Raw genomic sequence first — 18,958 nt, 5'->3', positions numbered from 1 at the left:
GCGATCAGGTGCTTTGGGGGATCGCAGCGCCCTGTCATAGAGGTCGGGTGCCGGCTATGTGATTCTGCAGCCGGCACCCGCCGCCTATATTTGTATATTTGTATTAATTGGTGAGTTATCATCATTGGTGGCGCAGTCCCCTCCTCCACCCCTCTCTTACCTCATTGGTGGCAGCGGCACAGGAGGGAGGGAGAGATTGCTTCCTTCTCCCCTGTGCTGCTGAGGGAGCAGTAGCGCAGCCTAGTATCTGTAAATGTCAAATCCCGGTATCGAATCGATACCGATACAAAAGTATCAATTGGGTATTGATAATTTGTTACCCGCTACAACCCTAGTTGTCTCAGTCCTGACATTAATGAGGACCTTTCACTACAATAAAAAATCTAAACTAAGCATACAGAAATGGAGAGCGGCGCCCAGGGATCCCCCTGCACTTACTATTATCCCTGGGTGCCGCTCCGTTCTCCCGGTATAGGCTCCGGTATCTGCAGATTTTTGGCTCAACTGGGAGGAGCCTGCCGGCGTCTCCTTCTCCCAGGCTGGAGTGCTGGCCAATCGCAGCGCTCAGCTCATAGCCTGAGAGGTTTTTTTTCTCTCAGTAGTTAGTCAGGACTTTGATTAGGGTTTTACTAGGTGGTGTCCATCTCCTTTCTCTAGTTTCCAGGCCTTATTCCCTCACCCCTTTCCCTCCTATGTTCGGTGTGGTGTTCAATTCAGGCCTGCCAGCTAAATCCATATTTTGCTGTTTGCCTGCTGTGCGCCCATACAGCAGGCTACAAGCCCATAGGTGGTGTTTCCTGAATGGGGAGAAAATGGGGAACATATAGTGGGGTGCATTTTCTCCTTTAACCCCTTGTAAAAATGAAAAATTGGGGTCTGCTAGTAATTTTTCATTTTCACTAATGTGTGCTTTGAAATCCTGTTTCTGCCTTCTATGAGACACCTGTTTGGTGAAAAGTACCCTTTCCACCACTTAAAATGTTCGTACGGGGGTGCTCTTTCCAAAATGAAGTCACTTCTTGGGGTTTTTAATTTCTGGGGACCTTAGGAATTTTTAAAATGGGACATGGCACTTAAAATCAATCGGTATATACTTGTAGGTTGGACTGCGCTGCCTTTATTGCTCCGGAGGTAATGCTCCTTAATTTGAAGCCATCAATATATATGGGTATAGCAAAACATCGTCCATCGCAGCTATCCACTTTTCTTATTCGTACAATACTGCGGAACACCAAAGAATCGCACCAATAGTGAAGCACTGGCACCAAGGGTCAAATATAAAAGCATTTAATATACTCACAAACAAGTTAAAATCACAGGCATATCAAAACAATCAGACGCTTCTCCTGTTTTTGTCCGACCCGTGTTTTGCTCTGCGCTTCGTCAGGGGCGATACTCCTCCCCCTTCGGGGATGTCTTTAAATACGCAGGAAAGTCCAGCCTCCAATGCTCGTAACTGATTAACATAAAACCTTAATACATAAACAAACTCATAAAAAACATCATTTCGACTCCCCATTTCATCAACATTAAATAGTTCTCCTAATAATGTATAAATCTACTAAAATCTACCCCACTTGCTAAAAATAAGCTTTCATAGCCATGCCTACTCTAATCAAATCCCCTCCCCTAGTCTTTTTAACCCAATTCACTAATTCCATTCATACATCTCTGGTAGCACAGGACTTCACCGGGAACTACTCACATGATAAAAATCCACCTATCCTAGACTACACCTCTTCCATCCATAAAGGTCCTAGCTGACCACTCGCTTATTAACCAGCTTTCACACTTATACTAGCTTCAATATACAGACCCATTCAGATTAGACAAGATTTAAAGGGAACCTGTCATCGGGATTTTGTGTATAGAGCTGAGGACATGGCCGCTAGCACGTCCGCAATATCCAGTCCCCATAGCTTTGTGTGCTTTTATTGTGTGAAAAAAACGATTTGATAGATATGCAAATGAACCTGAGATGAGCCCTGTACGTGAGATAAGTCAGAGACAGGACTCCTCTCAGTTTAATTTTCATATGTATCAAATCGTTTTATTTCCACAATAAAAGCACACAGAGCTATGGGGACTGGGTATTGCGGATGTGCTAGCGGCTATCTAGCAACCCATGTCCTTAGCTCTATACACAAAATCCAGGTGACAGGTTCCCTTTAAGGTCAAACTCCACATTTAACCCATGTGGTTGTAACGTATTGAGTTTATATATCCATTCTACTTCGCAGTGGTTAATCTGCACAATAGGATCTCCTCCACGCCAGTGAGGTTTAACCAGTTCAATCCCGATAAATTTTAAAACTGTAGGATTTTTGGGTGAACATTTTTTAAATGCAGTGACACACTATGGGTCTCAAGACCCTTCCTGATATTCCTAATATGTTCTTGGACCCTCGTTTTTAATTCTCTCATTGTTCGTCCTACATATTGGAGGCCACACGGGCACTCCAATAAGTGGACGACACCGGAATTCTCGCAGGTAATTTCTCCTCTTATTTTGAAGTCCTGATTTTTATTGGTAGAATGTATGGTATTTTCATCTCTTTCTACACTGCTCAAAAAAATAAAGGGAACACTTAAACAACACAATGTAACTCCAAGTCAATCACACTTCTGTGAAATCAAACTGTCCACTTAGGAAGCAACACTGAGTGACAATCAATTTCACATGCTGTTGTGCAAATGGGATAGACAACAGGTGGAAATTATAGGCAATTAGCAAGACACCCCCAATAAAGGACTGGTTCTGCAGGTGGTGAACACAGACCACTTCTCAGTTCCTATGCTTCCTGGCTGATGTTTTGGTCACTTTTGAATGCTGGCGGTGCTTTCACTCTAGTGGTAGCATGAGACGGAGTCTACAACCCACACAAGTGGCTCAGGTAGTGCAGCTTATCCAGGATGGCACATCAATGCGAGCTGTGGCAAGAAGGTTTGCTGTGTCTGTCAGCGTAGTGTCCAGAGCATGGAGGCGCTACCAGGAGACAGGCCAGTACATCAGGAGACGTGGAGGAGGCCGTAGGAGGGCAACAACCCAGCAGCAGGACCGCTACCTCCGCCTTTGTGCACGGAGGAACAGGAGGAGCACTGCCAGAGCCCTGCAAAATGACCTCCAGCAGGCCACATATGTGCATGTGTCTACTCAAACGGTCAGAAACAGACTCCATGAGGGTGATATGAGGGCCCGACGTCCACAGGTGGGGGTTGTGCTTACAGCCCAACACCGTGCAGGACGTTTGGCATTTGCCAGAGAACACCAAGATTGGCAAATTCACCACTGGCGCCCTGTGCTCTTCACAGATGAAAGCAGGTTCACACTGAGCACATGTGACAGATGTGACAGAGTCTTGAGACGCCGTGGAGAACGTTCTGCTGCCTGCAACATCCTCCAGCATGACCGGTTTGGCATTGGGTCAGTAATGGTGTGGGGTGGCATTTCTTTGGAGGGCCGCACAGCCCTCCATGTGCTCGCCAGAGGTAGCCTGACTGCCATTAGGTACCGAGATGAGATCCTCAGACCCCTTGTGAGACCATATGCTGGTGCGGTTGGCCCTGGGTTCCTCCTAATGCAAGACAATGCTAGACCTCATGTGGCTGGAGTGTGTCAGCAGTTCCTGCAAGACGAAGGCATTGATGCTATGGACTAGCCCGCCCGTTCCCCAGACCTGAATCCAATTGAGCACATCTGGGACATCATGTCTCGCTCTATCCACCAACGTCACGTTGCACCACAGACTGTCCAGGAGTTGGCAGATGCTTTAGTCCAGGTCTGGGAGGAGATCCCTCAGGAGACCGTCCGCCACCTCATCAGGAGCATGCACAGGCGTTGTAGGGAGGTCATACAGGCACGTGGAGGCCACACACACTACTGAGCCTCATTTTGACTTGTTTTAAGGACATTACATCAAAGTTGGATCAGCCTGTAGTGTGTTTTTCCACTTTAATTTTGAGTGTGACTCCAAATCCAGACCTCCATGGGTTGAAAAATTTGATTTCCATATATTTTTTTTTTTTGTGTGATTTTGTTGTCAGCACATTGAACTATGTAAAGAACAAAGTATTTCAGAAGAATATTTAATTAATTCAGATCTAGGATGTGTTATTTTTGTGTTCCCTTTATTTTTTTGAGCAGTGTATTAGGAATATCAGGAAGGGACATTTTAAAAATGTCCACCTAAAAAATCCCAAAGGTTTAAAATTTATCGGTATTGAACTGGTTAAACCTCACTGGTGTGGAGGAGATCCTATTGTGCGGATTAATCGTTGCGAAGTAGAATGGATATATAAACTCAATACGTTACAACCACATGGGTTAAAGGGGTTCTGCAGTTTGTTTAAATCAACTGGCCTGGGCACGGCTAAGCTCTGTTCACTTGAATGGAGCTTAGCCCCGCCCACCCTAGTTGATACTAGTCGTGACGTCACTGGGCCTGCGGTAAACAGTGAGAAGGCTGCGGCGCTCCTGGAGCGCCGCTGCCCTCTCAAACAGCTGTTCGGCGGGGGTCCCGGGTGTCGGACCCCCGCCGATCAGATGCTGATGATCTATACAGAGGATAGATCATCAGTTTAAACAAACTGCAGAACCCCTTTAAATGTGGAGTTTGACCTTAAATCTTGTCTAATCTGAATGGGTCTGTATATTGAAGATAATATAAGTGTGAAAGCTGGGTAAGAAGCGAGTGATCAGCTAGGACCTTTATGGATGGAAGAGGTGTAGTCTAGGATAGGTGGATTTTTATCATGTGAGTAGTTCCCGGTGAAGTCCTGTGCTACCAGAGATGTATGAATGGAATTAGTGAATTGGGTTAAAAAGACTAGGGGAGGGGATTTGATTAGAGTAGGCATGGCTATGAAAGCTTATTTTTAGCAAGTGGGGTATTTAAGAAGAGTTTAGTAGATTTATACATTATTAGGAGAACTATTTAATGTTGATGAAATGGGGAGTCGAAATGATGTTTTTTATGAGTTTGTTTATGTATTAAGGTTTTGTGTTAATTTGTTGCGAGTATTGGAGGCTGGACTTTCCAGCGTATTTAAAGACATCCCCGAAGGGGGAGTAGTATCGCCCCTGACAAAGCGCAGAGCAAAACCTGTGTCGGACAAAAACAGGAGAAGCGTCTGATTGTTTTGATATGCCTGTGATTTTAACTCGTTTGTGAGTAAATTAAATGCTTTTATATTTGACCCTTGGTGCCAGTGCTTCACTATTGGTGCGATTCTTTGGTGTTCCGCAGTATTGTCTGAATAATAAAAGTGGATATCTGCGATGGCCGATGTTTTCCTATACCCGTATACAGTCAGGTCCATAAATATTGGAACATCGACACAATTGTAAAATTTTTGGCTCTATACACCACCACAATGGATTTGAAATGAAACGAACAAGATGTGCTTTAACTGTAGACTGTCAGCTTTAATTTGAGGGTATTTACATCCAAATCAGGTGAACGGTGTAGGAATTACAACAGTTTGCATATGTGCCTCCCACTTGTTAAGGGACCAAAAGTAATCGGACTATTGACTTCTCAGCTTTTCCATGGCCAGGTGTGTGTTATTCCCTCATTATCCCAATTACAAAGAGCAGATAAAAGGTCCAAAGTTCATTTCAAGTCTGCTATTTGCATTTGGAATCTGTTGCTGTCAACTCTCAAGATAAGATCCAAAGAGCTGTCACTATCAGTGAAGCAAGCCATCATTAGGCTGAAAAAACAAAACAAACCCATCAGAGAGATAGCAAAAACATTAGGCTTGGCCAAACAAATGTTTGGAACATTCTTTTAAAAAAGGAACGCATCAGTGAGCTCAGCAACACCAAAAGACCCGGAAGACCACAGAAAACAACTGTGGTGGATGATCGAAGAATTCTTTCCCTGGTAAAGAAAACACCCTTCACAACAGTTGGCCATATCAAGAACACTCTCCAGGAGGTAGGTGTATGTGTGTCAAAGTCAACAATCTAGAGAAGACTTCACCAGAGTGAATACAGAGGGTTCACCACAAGATGTAAACCATTGGTGAACCTCAAAAACAGGAAGGACAGATTAGAGTTTGCCAAACGACATCTAAAAAAGCCTTCACAGTTCTGGAACAACATCCTATGGACAGATGAGACCAAGATCAACTTGTACCAGAGTGATGGGAAGAGAAGAGTATCGAGAAGGAAAGGAACTGCTCATGATCCTCCTCATACCACCTCATCAGTGAAGCATGGTGGTGGTAGTGTCATGGCGTGGGCATGTATGGCTGCCAATGGAACTGGTTCTCTTGTATTTATTGATGATGTGACTGCTGACAAAAGCAGCAGGATGAATTCTGAAGTGTTTCGGGCAATATTATCTGCTCATATTCAGCCAAATGCTTCAGAACTCATTTGACGGCGCTTCACAGTGCAGATGGACAATGACCCAAAGCATACTGCAAAAGCAACCAAAGAGTTTTTTAAGGGAAAGAAGTGGAATGGTATGCAATGGCCAAGTCACTCACCTGACCTGAATTCGATTGATCATGCATTTCACTTGCTGAAGACAAAACTGAAGGGAAAATGCCCCAAGAACAAGCAGGAACTGAAGACAGTTGCAGTAGAGGCCTGGCAGAGCATCACCAGGGATGAAACCCAGCGTTTGGTGATGTCTATGCGTTCCAGACTTCAGCCTGTAATTGATTGCAAAGGATTTGCAACCAAGTATTAAAAAGTGAAAGTTTTATTTATGATTATTATTATGTCCAATTACTTTTGGCCCCTTAACAAGTGGGAGGCACATATGCAAACTGTTGTAATTCCTACATCGTTCACCTGATTTAGATGTAAATACCCTCAAATTAAAGCTGACAGTCTGCAGTTGAAGCACATTTTGTTCGTTTCATTTCAAATCCATTGTGGTGGTGTATAGAGCCAAAAATTTTAGAAATGTGGTAATGTCCCAATATTTATGGACCTGACTGTATATTGATGGCTTTGAATTAAGGAGCATTACCTCCAGAGCAATAAAGGCAGCGCAGTACAACATACAAGTATATACTGATTGACTGTGAATTTTATCCACTTCACGCTTTGGATTTGCAGCGACAGTACTACAAGCAACGTACCGGAGAAAAAAGTATTTCCTTTTTGATTCACCTAAAATCAATGTCTGCCAATTTAGGTCAGCAAAATCCATATTTTGCTGTATGACTCTAGAGCCCTGCTGTGCGCCCATACATCATTTTTTGAGCACACATGGGGTTTTGCCGTTTTTGGGGGGAAATGGGGAACAAAATGTGGGGTGTATTTTGTCCTGTTACCCCTTGGGAAAGTGAAAAATGTGGGTGTAAATCAACTTTTTTGTGAAAAAAATGCAATTTTTCATTTTCACTGCCAAGTATTTCCTAATTCTAGGAAACACCTTTGAGGTCAAAGTGCTAACTACACACCTTGAAAGATTCCTTTAGGAGTTTAGTTTCCAAAATGGGGTCACTTTTTTGAAGTTTCCTCAGGGTGTCTTCAAATGCGACATAGCTCCCAATTACCATTCCAGCTAAATCCGCTCTCCTAAAGTCATTTGGCGCTCCTTCCACTCTGAAGCCTGCTGTGCGCCCATACTTCAGTTTTCGAGCACATATGGGGTGTTTCTGTAAACTCCAGATTCAGGGTAATAGATTTTCAGTTTTGTTTGGCTGTTAACCCTTGATGTGTTGCAGAAAAAATAGATAACATTTTTAAATCTGCTAAAAAAAATGAGAAATTTTGAAATTTCATTCCCATTTTCCTCTAATTCTTGTGGGACACCTAAAGGGTTAACAAAGTTAGTAAATCAGTTTTGAATAGCTTGAGTGGTGTAGTTTCTAAAATGGGGTGATTTATGGGTGGTTTCTAATATGTAAGCCCCACAAAGTGACTTCATAACTGAACTGGTCCTTAAAAGATTTGTTTCTAAACTTCTAAGCCATCTAACGTCCCGAAAAAAGTAAAATGTCATTTTTAAAATGATCCAAACATGAAGTAGACATATGGGGAATGTAAAGTAATAACTATATTTGGAGGTATTACTATCTAGTTTGAAAGTAGAGAAATTGAAATTTGTAAATTTATAAATAAAAATGAAATATTTTAGCTCAAATTTACTACTGTCATGAGGTACAATATGTGACGAGAAAACAATCTCGGAATGGCCTGGATAAGTAAAAGCATTTTAAAGTTATCACCACATAAAGTGACACATGTCAGATTTGCTAAAAATGGCCTGGTCCTTAAGGTGAAAAATAAGGGTCCTGAAGGGGTTAATGTTTGATTGGAGGAGGTCTGAAATCCAGGACGCCTGCAGAACAGCACCATATAAGGGCTCAAATGGATATTCTGGTTGTTTGAATTTATACTTTTCCACACTACTGTGAGCGCCAGTGCCATCTCAAGCAGCTGATCGGTGGGGGTCCCGAGTGTCGGCCCCCCACCGATCAGATACTGATGTTTGCTACAAATTACTGTATATGCTGCAGATATTGGCTTCTCATTATGTTTTCTGAAATGCTGAACATTAATTCTCTTGATTTATGAAATCTTCTTGGTGTTTGTTTATAGTTCATTTTCATGCATTTTCATGATGTTCATTGTGCTTTTGTGTCACTTAGCTATAGCAATAGCTATTTGTCCTTTACTTTCACAGAGACACTTGGCAGCTTGTAGGAAAGCTTTTGATGCCTTCCTTACTTATTTCCCACTTTCTCATATTTATTGGAAGAAGTATGCCGACATAGAGCAGCATTTTGGAATTGCAGAAGAGGTTGAAAAGGTATGTGTCCCAAACCGAAAAGTCCAAAGGTGAACTCCATTTGTTTGTTACTTTACAAGCACATATTGCGTATGTTCAGTCCTTTGTAAAATTTTAACTATTTGATGGTTTGATAATTTGACAACACTGTACTCGATGACCACTTCATTAACTCCACCTTTCTAGTACTGGGTTGAGTTCTTCACTTTCTCTTAGAACAGGCTCAGTATTTTGAAGCGTGGAGAGCTGACTTAATTTAGACTACGAATCTACTGTTCTTCAAGACCCTAGAAGTGATGAAAGAATGTGGGAGGTGGGGGAGAAGCAGAACCTAGACATTAAATTCAAAGTACTGGAATGCCTGGAGGTTTTGGCTCCAGGATGGAAGTTCCAGATGGAGAGCACTTCTGGAATGCACAAGTATGGCATGGATCCTTCAAAAGATCAAGATTCCAACTTTTCTAAAGAATGGTGTTGCAGGAAAGCAGAAGATAGAAGAAACGTCACTGTGTGTTTTACACAAGAGAGGGCTGCATTCTGCATAAGGCTTCCCATCTATATGGTGGTGCTCCATGGTGTATGGAGTCCCTGTTCTCATGATTGGTGGAGGTCCCAATGGTAGGACCCCTACTGATTTAATAGTTATCCCCTATCCTGTTGATATGGGATAACTTTTTTTCTAATTGGAATATCCCTTTAACCCCTCCAGGACCTCCGCCGTACATGTACGGTGGAATTCCAGTCTTTAAACATCTCGCACGTGCAGCGGGCGCCATGGCCGACGGGTTTCTGCTATTTAAAATAGCAGAGACCTGCGACACATGTATGCGATCAGCCATAATGCTGATTGCATACATTTTCCCCTTCAGATGCCGTGGTGAAATGTGACCACGGCATCATTGCAGTCCGGAAGTGGAAGCCGCGCGCTTCCACTCCTGTAACAGCGTTCCCCGGCTGAGATCGGGGAACATGTTACGCTGCTCTAATAGACCGAAGCCTTAAGCAGGCTTTGGAGTCTATTAGAGGGATATACCAATGCAGGCCACTAGGTGGCAGCACTGTATTGTTATATTGAAAATTAAGTGTTCAATGATGGCTATATAGCCATCAATGAACACAATGGGCAATCTAATGATGCCAGTTATTGTCACGCAGGGTGACTTAAAAAAAAGTTAAAAAAATATAAAAGTTCAAATCACTCCCCTTCCTTAAAATAAAAATACTTAAAATACTTAACCAATAAAAAAATAAACATCATGGGCATTGCCACGTGCGAAAATGCCGATACAATTAAAATATAACAATATTAATGGCATGCGGCAAATGGCGTAACAGGAAAAAAAATAAAAACTGCCAATTCGCCATTTTTTGTCACTTCAACTCCCCAATAATCTTTTAATAAAAAGAGATCAAAAGGTTGTATGTACTTCAAATTGGTATTACTGAAAACTACACATCGCCATGCAAAAAATGAGCCCCGTTCACATACCGTATTTTTCGCCCCATAAGACGCACTTTTTCCCCCAAAAAAGTGGGGGGGAAATGCCCCTGCGTCTTATGGGGCGAATGCTTCCATTTAACATCGCAGTCTGCGAAGCTGCAGCATCGCAGACTGTGATGTATCAGTGGGGAGGGAGGAGGGGCTGGAGTCCGGAACTTGGTGCAGGGCCCGGTGCAGTCACTGTACTTACACCAGGCCCCGCCGCTCACCGCAGTATTTCTAAACATTAATCCTTAACCTGTTAATAAGTTTAACTAAAGCAGCGCTCTCCCCTATATCAGTACTGTACTTACTAACAAGCTCCCATAGCAGGCAGGGCGGACGGCAGCAGTAACGTCACTCACTGACTTTGCGCGCCTGCTCCACCTGCAAAGTCTTGTCAGTGGAGGAGGCAGGATGGCCGGGTGACGCGTCACTCACTACGTCACGCGCCCGCGCCACCTGCTTCATTCATCAAGTGGGCGGCGCCGGTGCATGACGTAGTGAGTGACGCGTTGCCCTCCCGGCCTGCCTCCTCTCTTCTACGGAACTTAGTTGTAAGTAATACAGCTGGATTATACAGGATTATTATATTTTAACAATGCCTACATGTTAGATAATATTATACAACAGTGAGCGGGGCCGATGCATTAGAATACAGGGACTGCATCGGTCCCCGCTGTCATTCCTAATACAGATGCCGGCCCCCAGCCCCTCCTCCCTCTGTGTATAGGTAATTGCAGCATTTTTGGGTCGGCCATATCGCAATTGTCGATTATCACAATACGATTGCTTTGGCGATATATCGTGCAGGCCTAGAATTAATATTGATTGAACTATCCTTGATATAGGTCATCAATATCAGATTAGTGGGAGTCTGACACCTGGCACCCCCACTGGTCCCCTTTTTGAAGGTGCCGCAGTGCTCGGATGAGTGCTGTGGTCTCTTCAGAGTAAACCAAGCTCAGCAGTGTACATTGTGTAGTGCCTGTTCTTGGTACCGTGCCCATTCTAGTTGAATGTCAAAGGTGCCAGGAGGCAGACCCACACAATCAATGTTTTTGACCTATCCTGGGAATAAGTCATTGACATTCTGGTCCCGGAAAACCCCTTTTAAATAGGGAGGAAATAAAACCTTAAAAAAAAACTACAGTAATACTGTACATGGGGTAATACTTTTCAAAACCTGGCATAAAAAAAAAATTATACTTAAGTAACTTTGCAACAATAATTATTTTATCAAGTTTTCAGATAAATAGTTACAAGCTATTGAAATATGACATTCTTTGCAGTTTTCTTAATCTTTATATACACAGCAGAGTCACATTATTCTGACCACTTCCTACTTTTGACATTGGTATATGAGTGAGAAGACAAAAACGATCAGTGGAGCGCCAGATGACAGATAAAGGTGCAGATAACCAATCTAGGGGTGATTAATCCCGGATAGGATATTATAATGATAAGATAAAATAAAAATGTGGTGTTATTACACCTGATTCTATGAGTGCACGTACTCAATAGAGACAATAATATATAGATAACAATGTTGCTTACACAAAATTGTGCTCTAAATAATGAAAGCGTGCATCCATACAGATTTTTACTCACCTCACCAGGGGGGGGGGGGGGGGGGGGGGGGAGCGTAAGATAAAGCACAAGACACTTGACACCATAGAACCCCCCCTCGCCGAGATCGCCTGTAGAATGTTAGGTATCCTCGCGGTCCTTCAGATAGATGACCCGGTGGACTCCAATAATTAAGCAAGGTTCCTTTAATAACTGAATCAGCTCAACGCGTTTCGGGGTTATTATAAACCCCTTCTTCAGAAGCAATAGAATAACATACAACATACAGGGGTTTATATACAACAAAATAGGTTTGAACTTCGAAAAGGGCGCCGAAGAGTGTACACATTACTTCACTTCCGGTGCCGGAAGTGATGCGTTCCACCGTGGAACGCATTTATTCTATTAGATATAGGAATCGTGGTTGTAAATATTATAGAAGGGCTAGTTGATGTTGCCCATAGCCTACTGCTTACCATCTGGAAGAGGCAGGGGAAAAGTACAGAGAGGACAAGCGCATCTAGGTTGCGCTCCACTGATGCGGCCGCGCTCACTTCCGGCCCGTGGACCGCACAGCTGGAACGCATCCGATGCGATGAAGAATCCTATAGAGGCGTGGAGCGCACATGCGGGTCAACAGCTCTCCTAGGCAAAATATATGTATACAGCACAATGTATTAAATATAAATTACATGTTTTGGGGGAAATATATTCGTAACTCTATCTACATAACGAATTTTAAGGGAATTTAAAAACTACAACAGATATGCAAAAAGGGGGAAATTCACAGGACCAACACATACATGTTATATAAATATAATTGTAAACAGGTACATGCATAGATGTATATATACATATAGACCTAGATAAAATGCAAAATATGGATGAAAATAGATAAAAATATATAGATAATAATAATAATAAATATAAAAATAAACAGAAATAAAAATAGAAATAATGAATAATAATAAACACCCATATAAATATGGATATCAAAATAGATGAGAAAATAAAAAAATATAACAATGACCTGTGCATCTACCATGCTCCAAGTTACAAAAAATTCTGGCTTTACAAGTACTGTTAGTTGGCTCGTGCGCACATGTGTATCCCCATATATATATATATATACATAGATATATACACAAGTACATACATGGACCACAAAACATACATATATATACCGATAAGACCAATAATATAATAAAAAGTGATCGGATATATATATATATATATATATATATATGCAGTACAGACCAAAAGTTTGGACACACCTTCTCATTCAAAGAGTTTTCTTTATTTTCATGACTATGAAGGCATCAAAACTATGAATTAACACATGTGGAATTATATACATAACAAACAAGTGTGAAACAACTGAAAATATGTCATATTCTAGGTTCTTCAAAGTAGCCACCTTTTGCTTTGATTACTGCTTTGCACACTCTTGGCATTCTCTTGATGAGCTTCAAGAGGTAGTCCCCTGAAATGGTCTTCCAACAGTCTTGAAGGAGTTCCCAGAGATGCTTAGCAAATGTTGGCCCTTTTGCCTTCACTCTGCGGTCCAGCTCACCCCAAACCATCTCGATTGGGTTCAGGTCCGGTGACTGTGGAGGCCAGGTCATCTGGCACAGCACCCCATCACTCTCCTTCATGGTCAAATAGCCCTTACTTTCAAAGTTTTCCCAATTTTTCGGCTGACTGACTGACCTTCATTTCTTAAAGTAATGATGGCCACTCGTTTTTCTTTACTTAGCTGCTTTTTTCTTGCTATAATACAAATTCTAAACAGTGTATTCAGTAGGACTATCAGCTGTGTATCCACCTGACTTCTCCTCAACGCAACTGATGATCCCAACCCGATTTATAAGGCAAGAAATCCCACTTATTAAACCTGACAGGGCACACCTGTGAAGTGCAAAACATTTCAGGGGACTACCTCTTGAAGCTCATCAAGAGAATGCCAAGAGTGTGCAAAGCAGTAATCAAAGCAAAAGGCTACTTTGAAGAACCTAGAATATGACATATTTTCAGTTGTTTCACACTTGTTTGTTATGTATATAATTCCACATGTGTTAATTCATAGTTTTGATGCCTTCAGTGTGAATCTACAATTTTCATAGTCATGAAAATAAAGAAAACTCTTTGAATGAGAAGGTGTGTCCAAACTTTTGGTCTGTACTGTGTATATATATATATATATATATTATATAGTATACGTGAAAGATAATAAATATAACATATAGATATGTAAAATATACACTGCTCAAAAAAATAAAGGGAACACTTAAACAACACAATGTAACTCCAAGTCAATCACACTTCTGTGAAATCAAACTGTCCACTTAGGAAGCAACACTGAGTGACAATGAATTTCACATGCTGTTGTGCAAATGGAATAGACAACAGGTGGAAATTATAGGCAATTAGCAAGACACCCCCAATAAGGGAGTGGTTCTGCAGGTGGTGACCACAGACCACTTCTCTGTTCCTATGCTTCCTGGCTGATGTTTTGGTCACTTTTGAATGCTGGCGGTGCTTTCACTCTAGTGGTAGCATGAGACGGAGTCTACAACCCACACAAGTGGCTCAGGTAGTGCAGCTTATCCAGGATGGCACATCAATGCGAGCTGTGGCAAGAAGGTTTGCTGTGTCTGTCAGCGTAGTGTCCAGAGCATGGAGGCGCTACCAGGAGGCGCTACCAGGAGACAGGCCAGTACATCAGGAGACGTGGAGGAGGCCGTAGGAAGGAAACAATCCAGCAGCAGGACCGCTACCTCCGCCTTTGTGCAAGGAGGAACAGGAGGAGCACTGCCAGAGCCCTGCAAAATGACCTCCAGCAGGCCACAAATGTGCATGTGTCTGCTCAAACGGTCAGAAACAGACTCCATGAGGGTGATATGAGGGCCCGACGTCCACAGGTGGGGGTTGTGCTTACAGCCCAACACCGTGCAGGACGTTTGGCATTTGCCAGAGAACACCAAGATTGGCAAATTCGCCACTGGCGCCCTGTGCTCTTCACAGATGAAAGCAGGTGAGACCATATGCTGGTGCGGTTGGCCCTGGGTTCCTCCTAATGCAAGACAATGCTAGACCTCATGTGGCTGGAGTGTGTCAGCAGTTCCTGCAAGACGAAGGCATTGATGCCATGGACTGGCCCGCCTGTTCCCCAGACCTGAATTCAATTGAGCACATCTGGGACATCATGTCTCGCTCTATCCACCAACGTCACGTTGCACCACAGACTGTCCAGGAGTTGGCAGATGCTTTAGTCCAGGTCTGGGAGGAGATCCCTCAGGAGACCGTCCGCCACCTCATCAGGAGCATGCACAGGCATTGTAGGGAGGTCATACAGGCACGTGGAGGCCACACACACTACTGAGCCTCATTTTGACTTGTTTTAAGGACATTACATCAAAGTTGGATCAGCCTGTAGTGTGTTTTTCCACTTTAATTTTGAGTGTGACTCCAAATCCAGACCTCCATGGGTTAAAAAATTTGATTTCCATTTTTTTTATTTTGTGTGATTTTGTTGTCAGCACATTGAACTATGTAAAGAACAAAGTATTTCAGAAGAATATTTAATTAACTCAGATCTAGGATGTGTTATTTTTGTGTTCCCTTTATTTTTTTGAGCAGTGTATATATGGGGATACACATGTGCGCACGAGCCAGCTTTTTACAGTACTTGTAAAGCCAGAATTTTTTGTAACTTGGAGCATGGTATATGCACAGGTCATTGTTATATTTTTTTATTTTTTCATCTATTTTGATATCCATATTTATATGGGTGTTTATTATTATTATTCATTATTTCTATTTTTATTTCTGTTTATTTTTATATTTATTATTATTTATATCTATATATATATATATATATATATATTTTTTTTTTTTTAATCTATATTTTGCATTTTATCTAGGTCTATATGTATATATACATCTATGCATGTACCTGTTTACAATTATATTTATATTCATATTTATATAACATGTATGTGTTGGTCCTGTGAATTTCCCCCTTTTTGCATATCTGTTGTAGTTTTTAAATTCCCTTAAAATTCGTTATGTAGATAGAGTTGCGAATATATTTCCCCCAAAACATGTAATTTTATATTTAATACATTGTGCTGTATACATATATTCTGCCTAGGAGAGCTGTTGACCCGCATGTGCGCTCCACGCCTCTATAGGATTCTTCATCGCATCGGATGCGTTCCAGCTGTGCGGTCCACGGGCCGGAAGTGAGCGTGGCCGCATCTGTGGAGCGCAACCTAGATGCGCTTGTCCTCTCTGTACTTTTCCCCTGCCTCTTCCAGATGATAAGCAGTAGGCTATGGGCAACATCAACTAGCCCTTCTATAATATTTACAACCACGATTCCTATATCTAATAGAATAAATGCGTTCCACGGTGGAACGCATCACTTCCGGCACTGGAAGTGACGTAATGTGTACACTCTTTGGCGCCCTTTTCGAAGTTCAAACCTATTTTGTTGTATATAAACCCCTGTATGTTGTATGTTATTCTATTGCTCCTGAAGAAGGGGTTTATAATAACCCCGAAACGCGTTGAGCTGATTCAGTTATTAAAGGAACCTTGCTTAATTATTGGAGTCCACCGGGTCATCTATCTGAAGGACCGCGAGGATACCTAACATTCTACAGGCGATCTCGGCGAGGGGGGGTTCTATGGTGTCAAGTGTCTTGTGCTTTATCTTACGCTTCCCCCCCCCCCCCCCCCCCCTGGTGAGGTGAGTAAAAATCTGTATGGATGCACGCTTTCATTATTTAGAGCACAATTGTGTAAGCAACATTGTTATCTATATATTTCTGTCTCTATTGAGTACGTGCACTCATAGAATCAGGTGTAATAACACCACATTTTTATTTTATTTTATTATATCATTATAATATCCTATCTGGGATTAATCACCCCTAGATTGGTTATCTGAACCATTATCTGTCATCTGGCGCTCCACTGATCGTTTTTGTTTTCACACTCATATACCACGGTCTGCTAGTCAGAGCCCTGTAGTGGTCTCTACTTTGGTACTCCTTGGCGCCTCACATTCTCTACCTCCTTTCCCGTCTGTACTCTACCTACTTGTTTTCTTAAACTGACGCTCCTTTTTTCTATATATTTTTTACTTTTGACTAGGGATCGACCGATTATCGGTTTTACCGATATTATCGGCCGATCATCAGGATTTTGAACATTATCGGTATCGGCATCTATTTTGCCGATATACCGATAACGTATTGGGAACAAGGATCGCGCTGCTGACAGCACTCTTCATGTTCCCTCAGCAGCACAGGGGAGAAGGAAGCAGTGTCTCCCTCCCCCTGTGCGCTGCTGCCAATAAGAGGAGGGGAGGAGCTGTGGCCACTGCGCCACCAATGATGTTAGCTAACTAACTCATTCATATACAGGAGGCAGGAGCTGGCTGCAGAATCACATAGCCGGCTCCCGACCTCTATGAGCGGTAGCCGCGATCTGCGGTAGTTAACCCCTCAGGTGCTGCGGATCGCAGCTAACGCTCATAGAGGTCGGGAGCCGGCTATGTGATTCTGCAGCCAGCTTCCGCCTCCTGTATATGAATTAATGAGAGAGATATCTTCATTGGTGGCACCCCCCCAAACCCCAGTATTAACACATTGGTGGCGCAGTGCGTCCCCCCACCACCCAAGCCCAGTATTAAAGACATTGGTGGCGCAGTACGCCCCCCCCCCCCCCTACCACCCAAGCCCAGTATTAAAGACATTGGTGGCGCAGTGCGCCCCCCCACCACCCAAGCCCAGTATTAAAGACATTGGTGGCGCAGTGCGCCCCCCCACCCAAGACCCCCAGTATTAATCATTGGTGGCAGTGGCCACAAGGTCCCCTCTCCCCTCCTCATTGGTGGTGCAGTGGCAGCTTCTGATCAGAGCCCCAGCAGTGTAAGCCTGGGGCTCTGATCGGTTACCATGGCAGCCAGGACGCTACTGAAGCCCTGGCTGCCATGTTCAGCTCCATGCTGTTGTGTGCACAAAGCACAGAGCAGCAGGGACAGTGTGAGATCCTATTCACCCTGATAGAGATCTATCAGGGTGAATAGGACAAGGGTTCTAGTCCCTAAGGGGGCTAATAGTAAAAAAAAAAAAAAAAAAAAAAAAAACAGACCAAAATATTAATTATAAATGAAAAAGAACGATTTACAAGAAAAAAAAAAACTAACACGTTAAAAATAAACCTATTTATTTTCAGCAGATTTGTGTAGGATTTTTTTTTTTTTTTTCAAAAATGAAAATTTGCTGAATATCGGTATAAATTATCGGCAATCGGCTTGAAAGTTCACAGATTATCGTTATCGGCACAAAAAAAATTATATCGGTCGATCCCTACTTTTGACATTGGCAGCATGTAGCTCATGAAGGAAGTCACGTGTGGTGAGCTGGCTTGGTGGGTATATAAGATGTGCGATAGTCTGTCTGCACACATATCCCTCCGAGCTGTCATAGGTAAAGGGGCGATTTATCAGAGTTGCAGAAAGGGATGATGATTGGCTCTTAGGCCGAGGGTGGCAATATTACTGATACTGCGCAGTTTGTGAACTGTTCTCATGCTGCTGCGGTGAAAGTGTTAAGTGAGTGGACAAATGGCACTGTTGTGAATAAGGAATGTGGAAACTGCAGAACACCAGATGCCATTGATGTGAGAGGGGAACGTCAGCTGCGAATGTGCACTAGGGCGGACCGACACGCTACATGGAGCAGCTCACCCCTAAAATGAACCAGGGGGCTACCAGACGTGTGTCGAAAACAAAAGTTCAGCAAATCCTAGTGCATATGGGGCTTCGAAGCAGACTGAGGGTCACTGCACCTCTGCAAAAGTTGGACTTTCACTTACTGGCAAAGCGTTGGCTTCTCCAGTGAGTTATGTTTACTGCTTCATCGAACAGATGGACTTTGGCATCTCACATGGCTAGAAATGTCAGACATTGGTTGGAAGAACATGACTAAGACTTCCAAGTACTATCCTGGCCCCCTAATTCCCCAATCTTGAACCTTATTGAGCATCTGTGGGACCACCTCGATGGTGGTCTTCAGTCTATGAACCCTCCCCCCCCATGCACCCTCCAGCAGGAATAAACTACAGTCAGCACGGCTCCAGA

The 18,958-nt window shown here is 42.9% G+C and overlaps 1 protein-coding gene across 2 annotated transcripts in view; it reads left to right on the top strand.

Moving 5' to 3' along the window:
• The window catches only part of LOC120980319 (pre-mRNA-processing factor 39-like), a 93,937-nt gene that overhangs the window by 23,067 nt on the left and 51,912 nt on the right, over positions 1 to 18,958 (top strand). For both annotated transcript variants that reach the window (XM_040409353.1, XM_040409352.1), the window contains exon 3: positions 8,652 to 8,777. In XM_040409353.1, the coding sequence (XP_040265287.1) occupies positions 8,652 to 8,777 (126 nt within the window). The remainder of the gene's footprint in view (positions 1 to 8,651; positions 8,778 to 18,958) is intronic.

The sequence above is a fragment of the Bufo bufo genome, chromosome 10 (assembly GCF_905171765.1).
Source record: "Bufo bufo chromosome 10, aBufBuf1.1, whole genome shotgun sequence".
In the NCBI taxonomy this organism is placed as follows: Eukaryota; Metazoa; Chordata; class Amphibia; order Anura; family Bufonidae; genus Bufo; species Bufo bufo.
The sequence above is the reverse complement of the archived record's forward strand: the minus strand, read 5'-3'. Positions and strand labels throughout refer to the sequence as shown.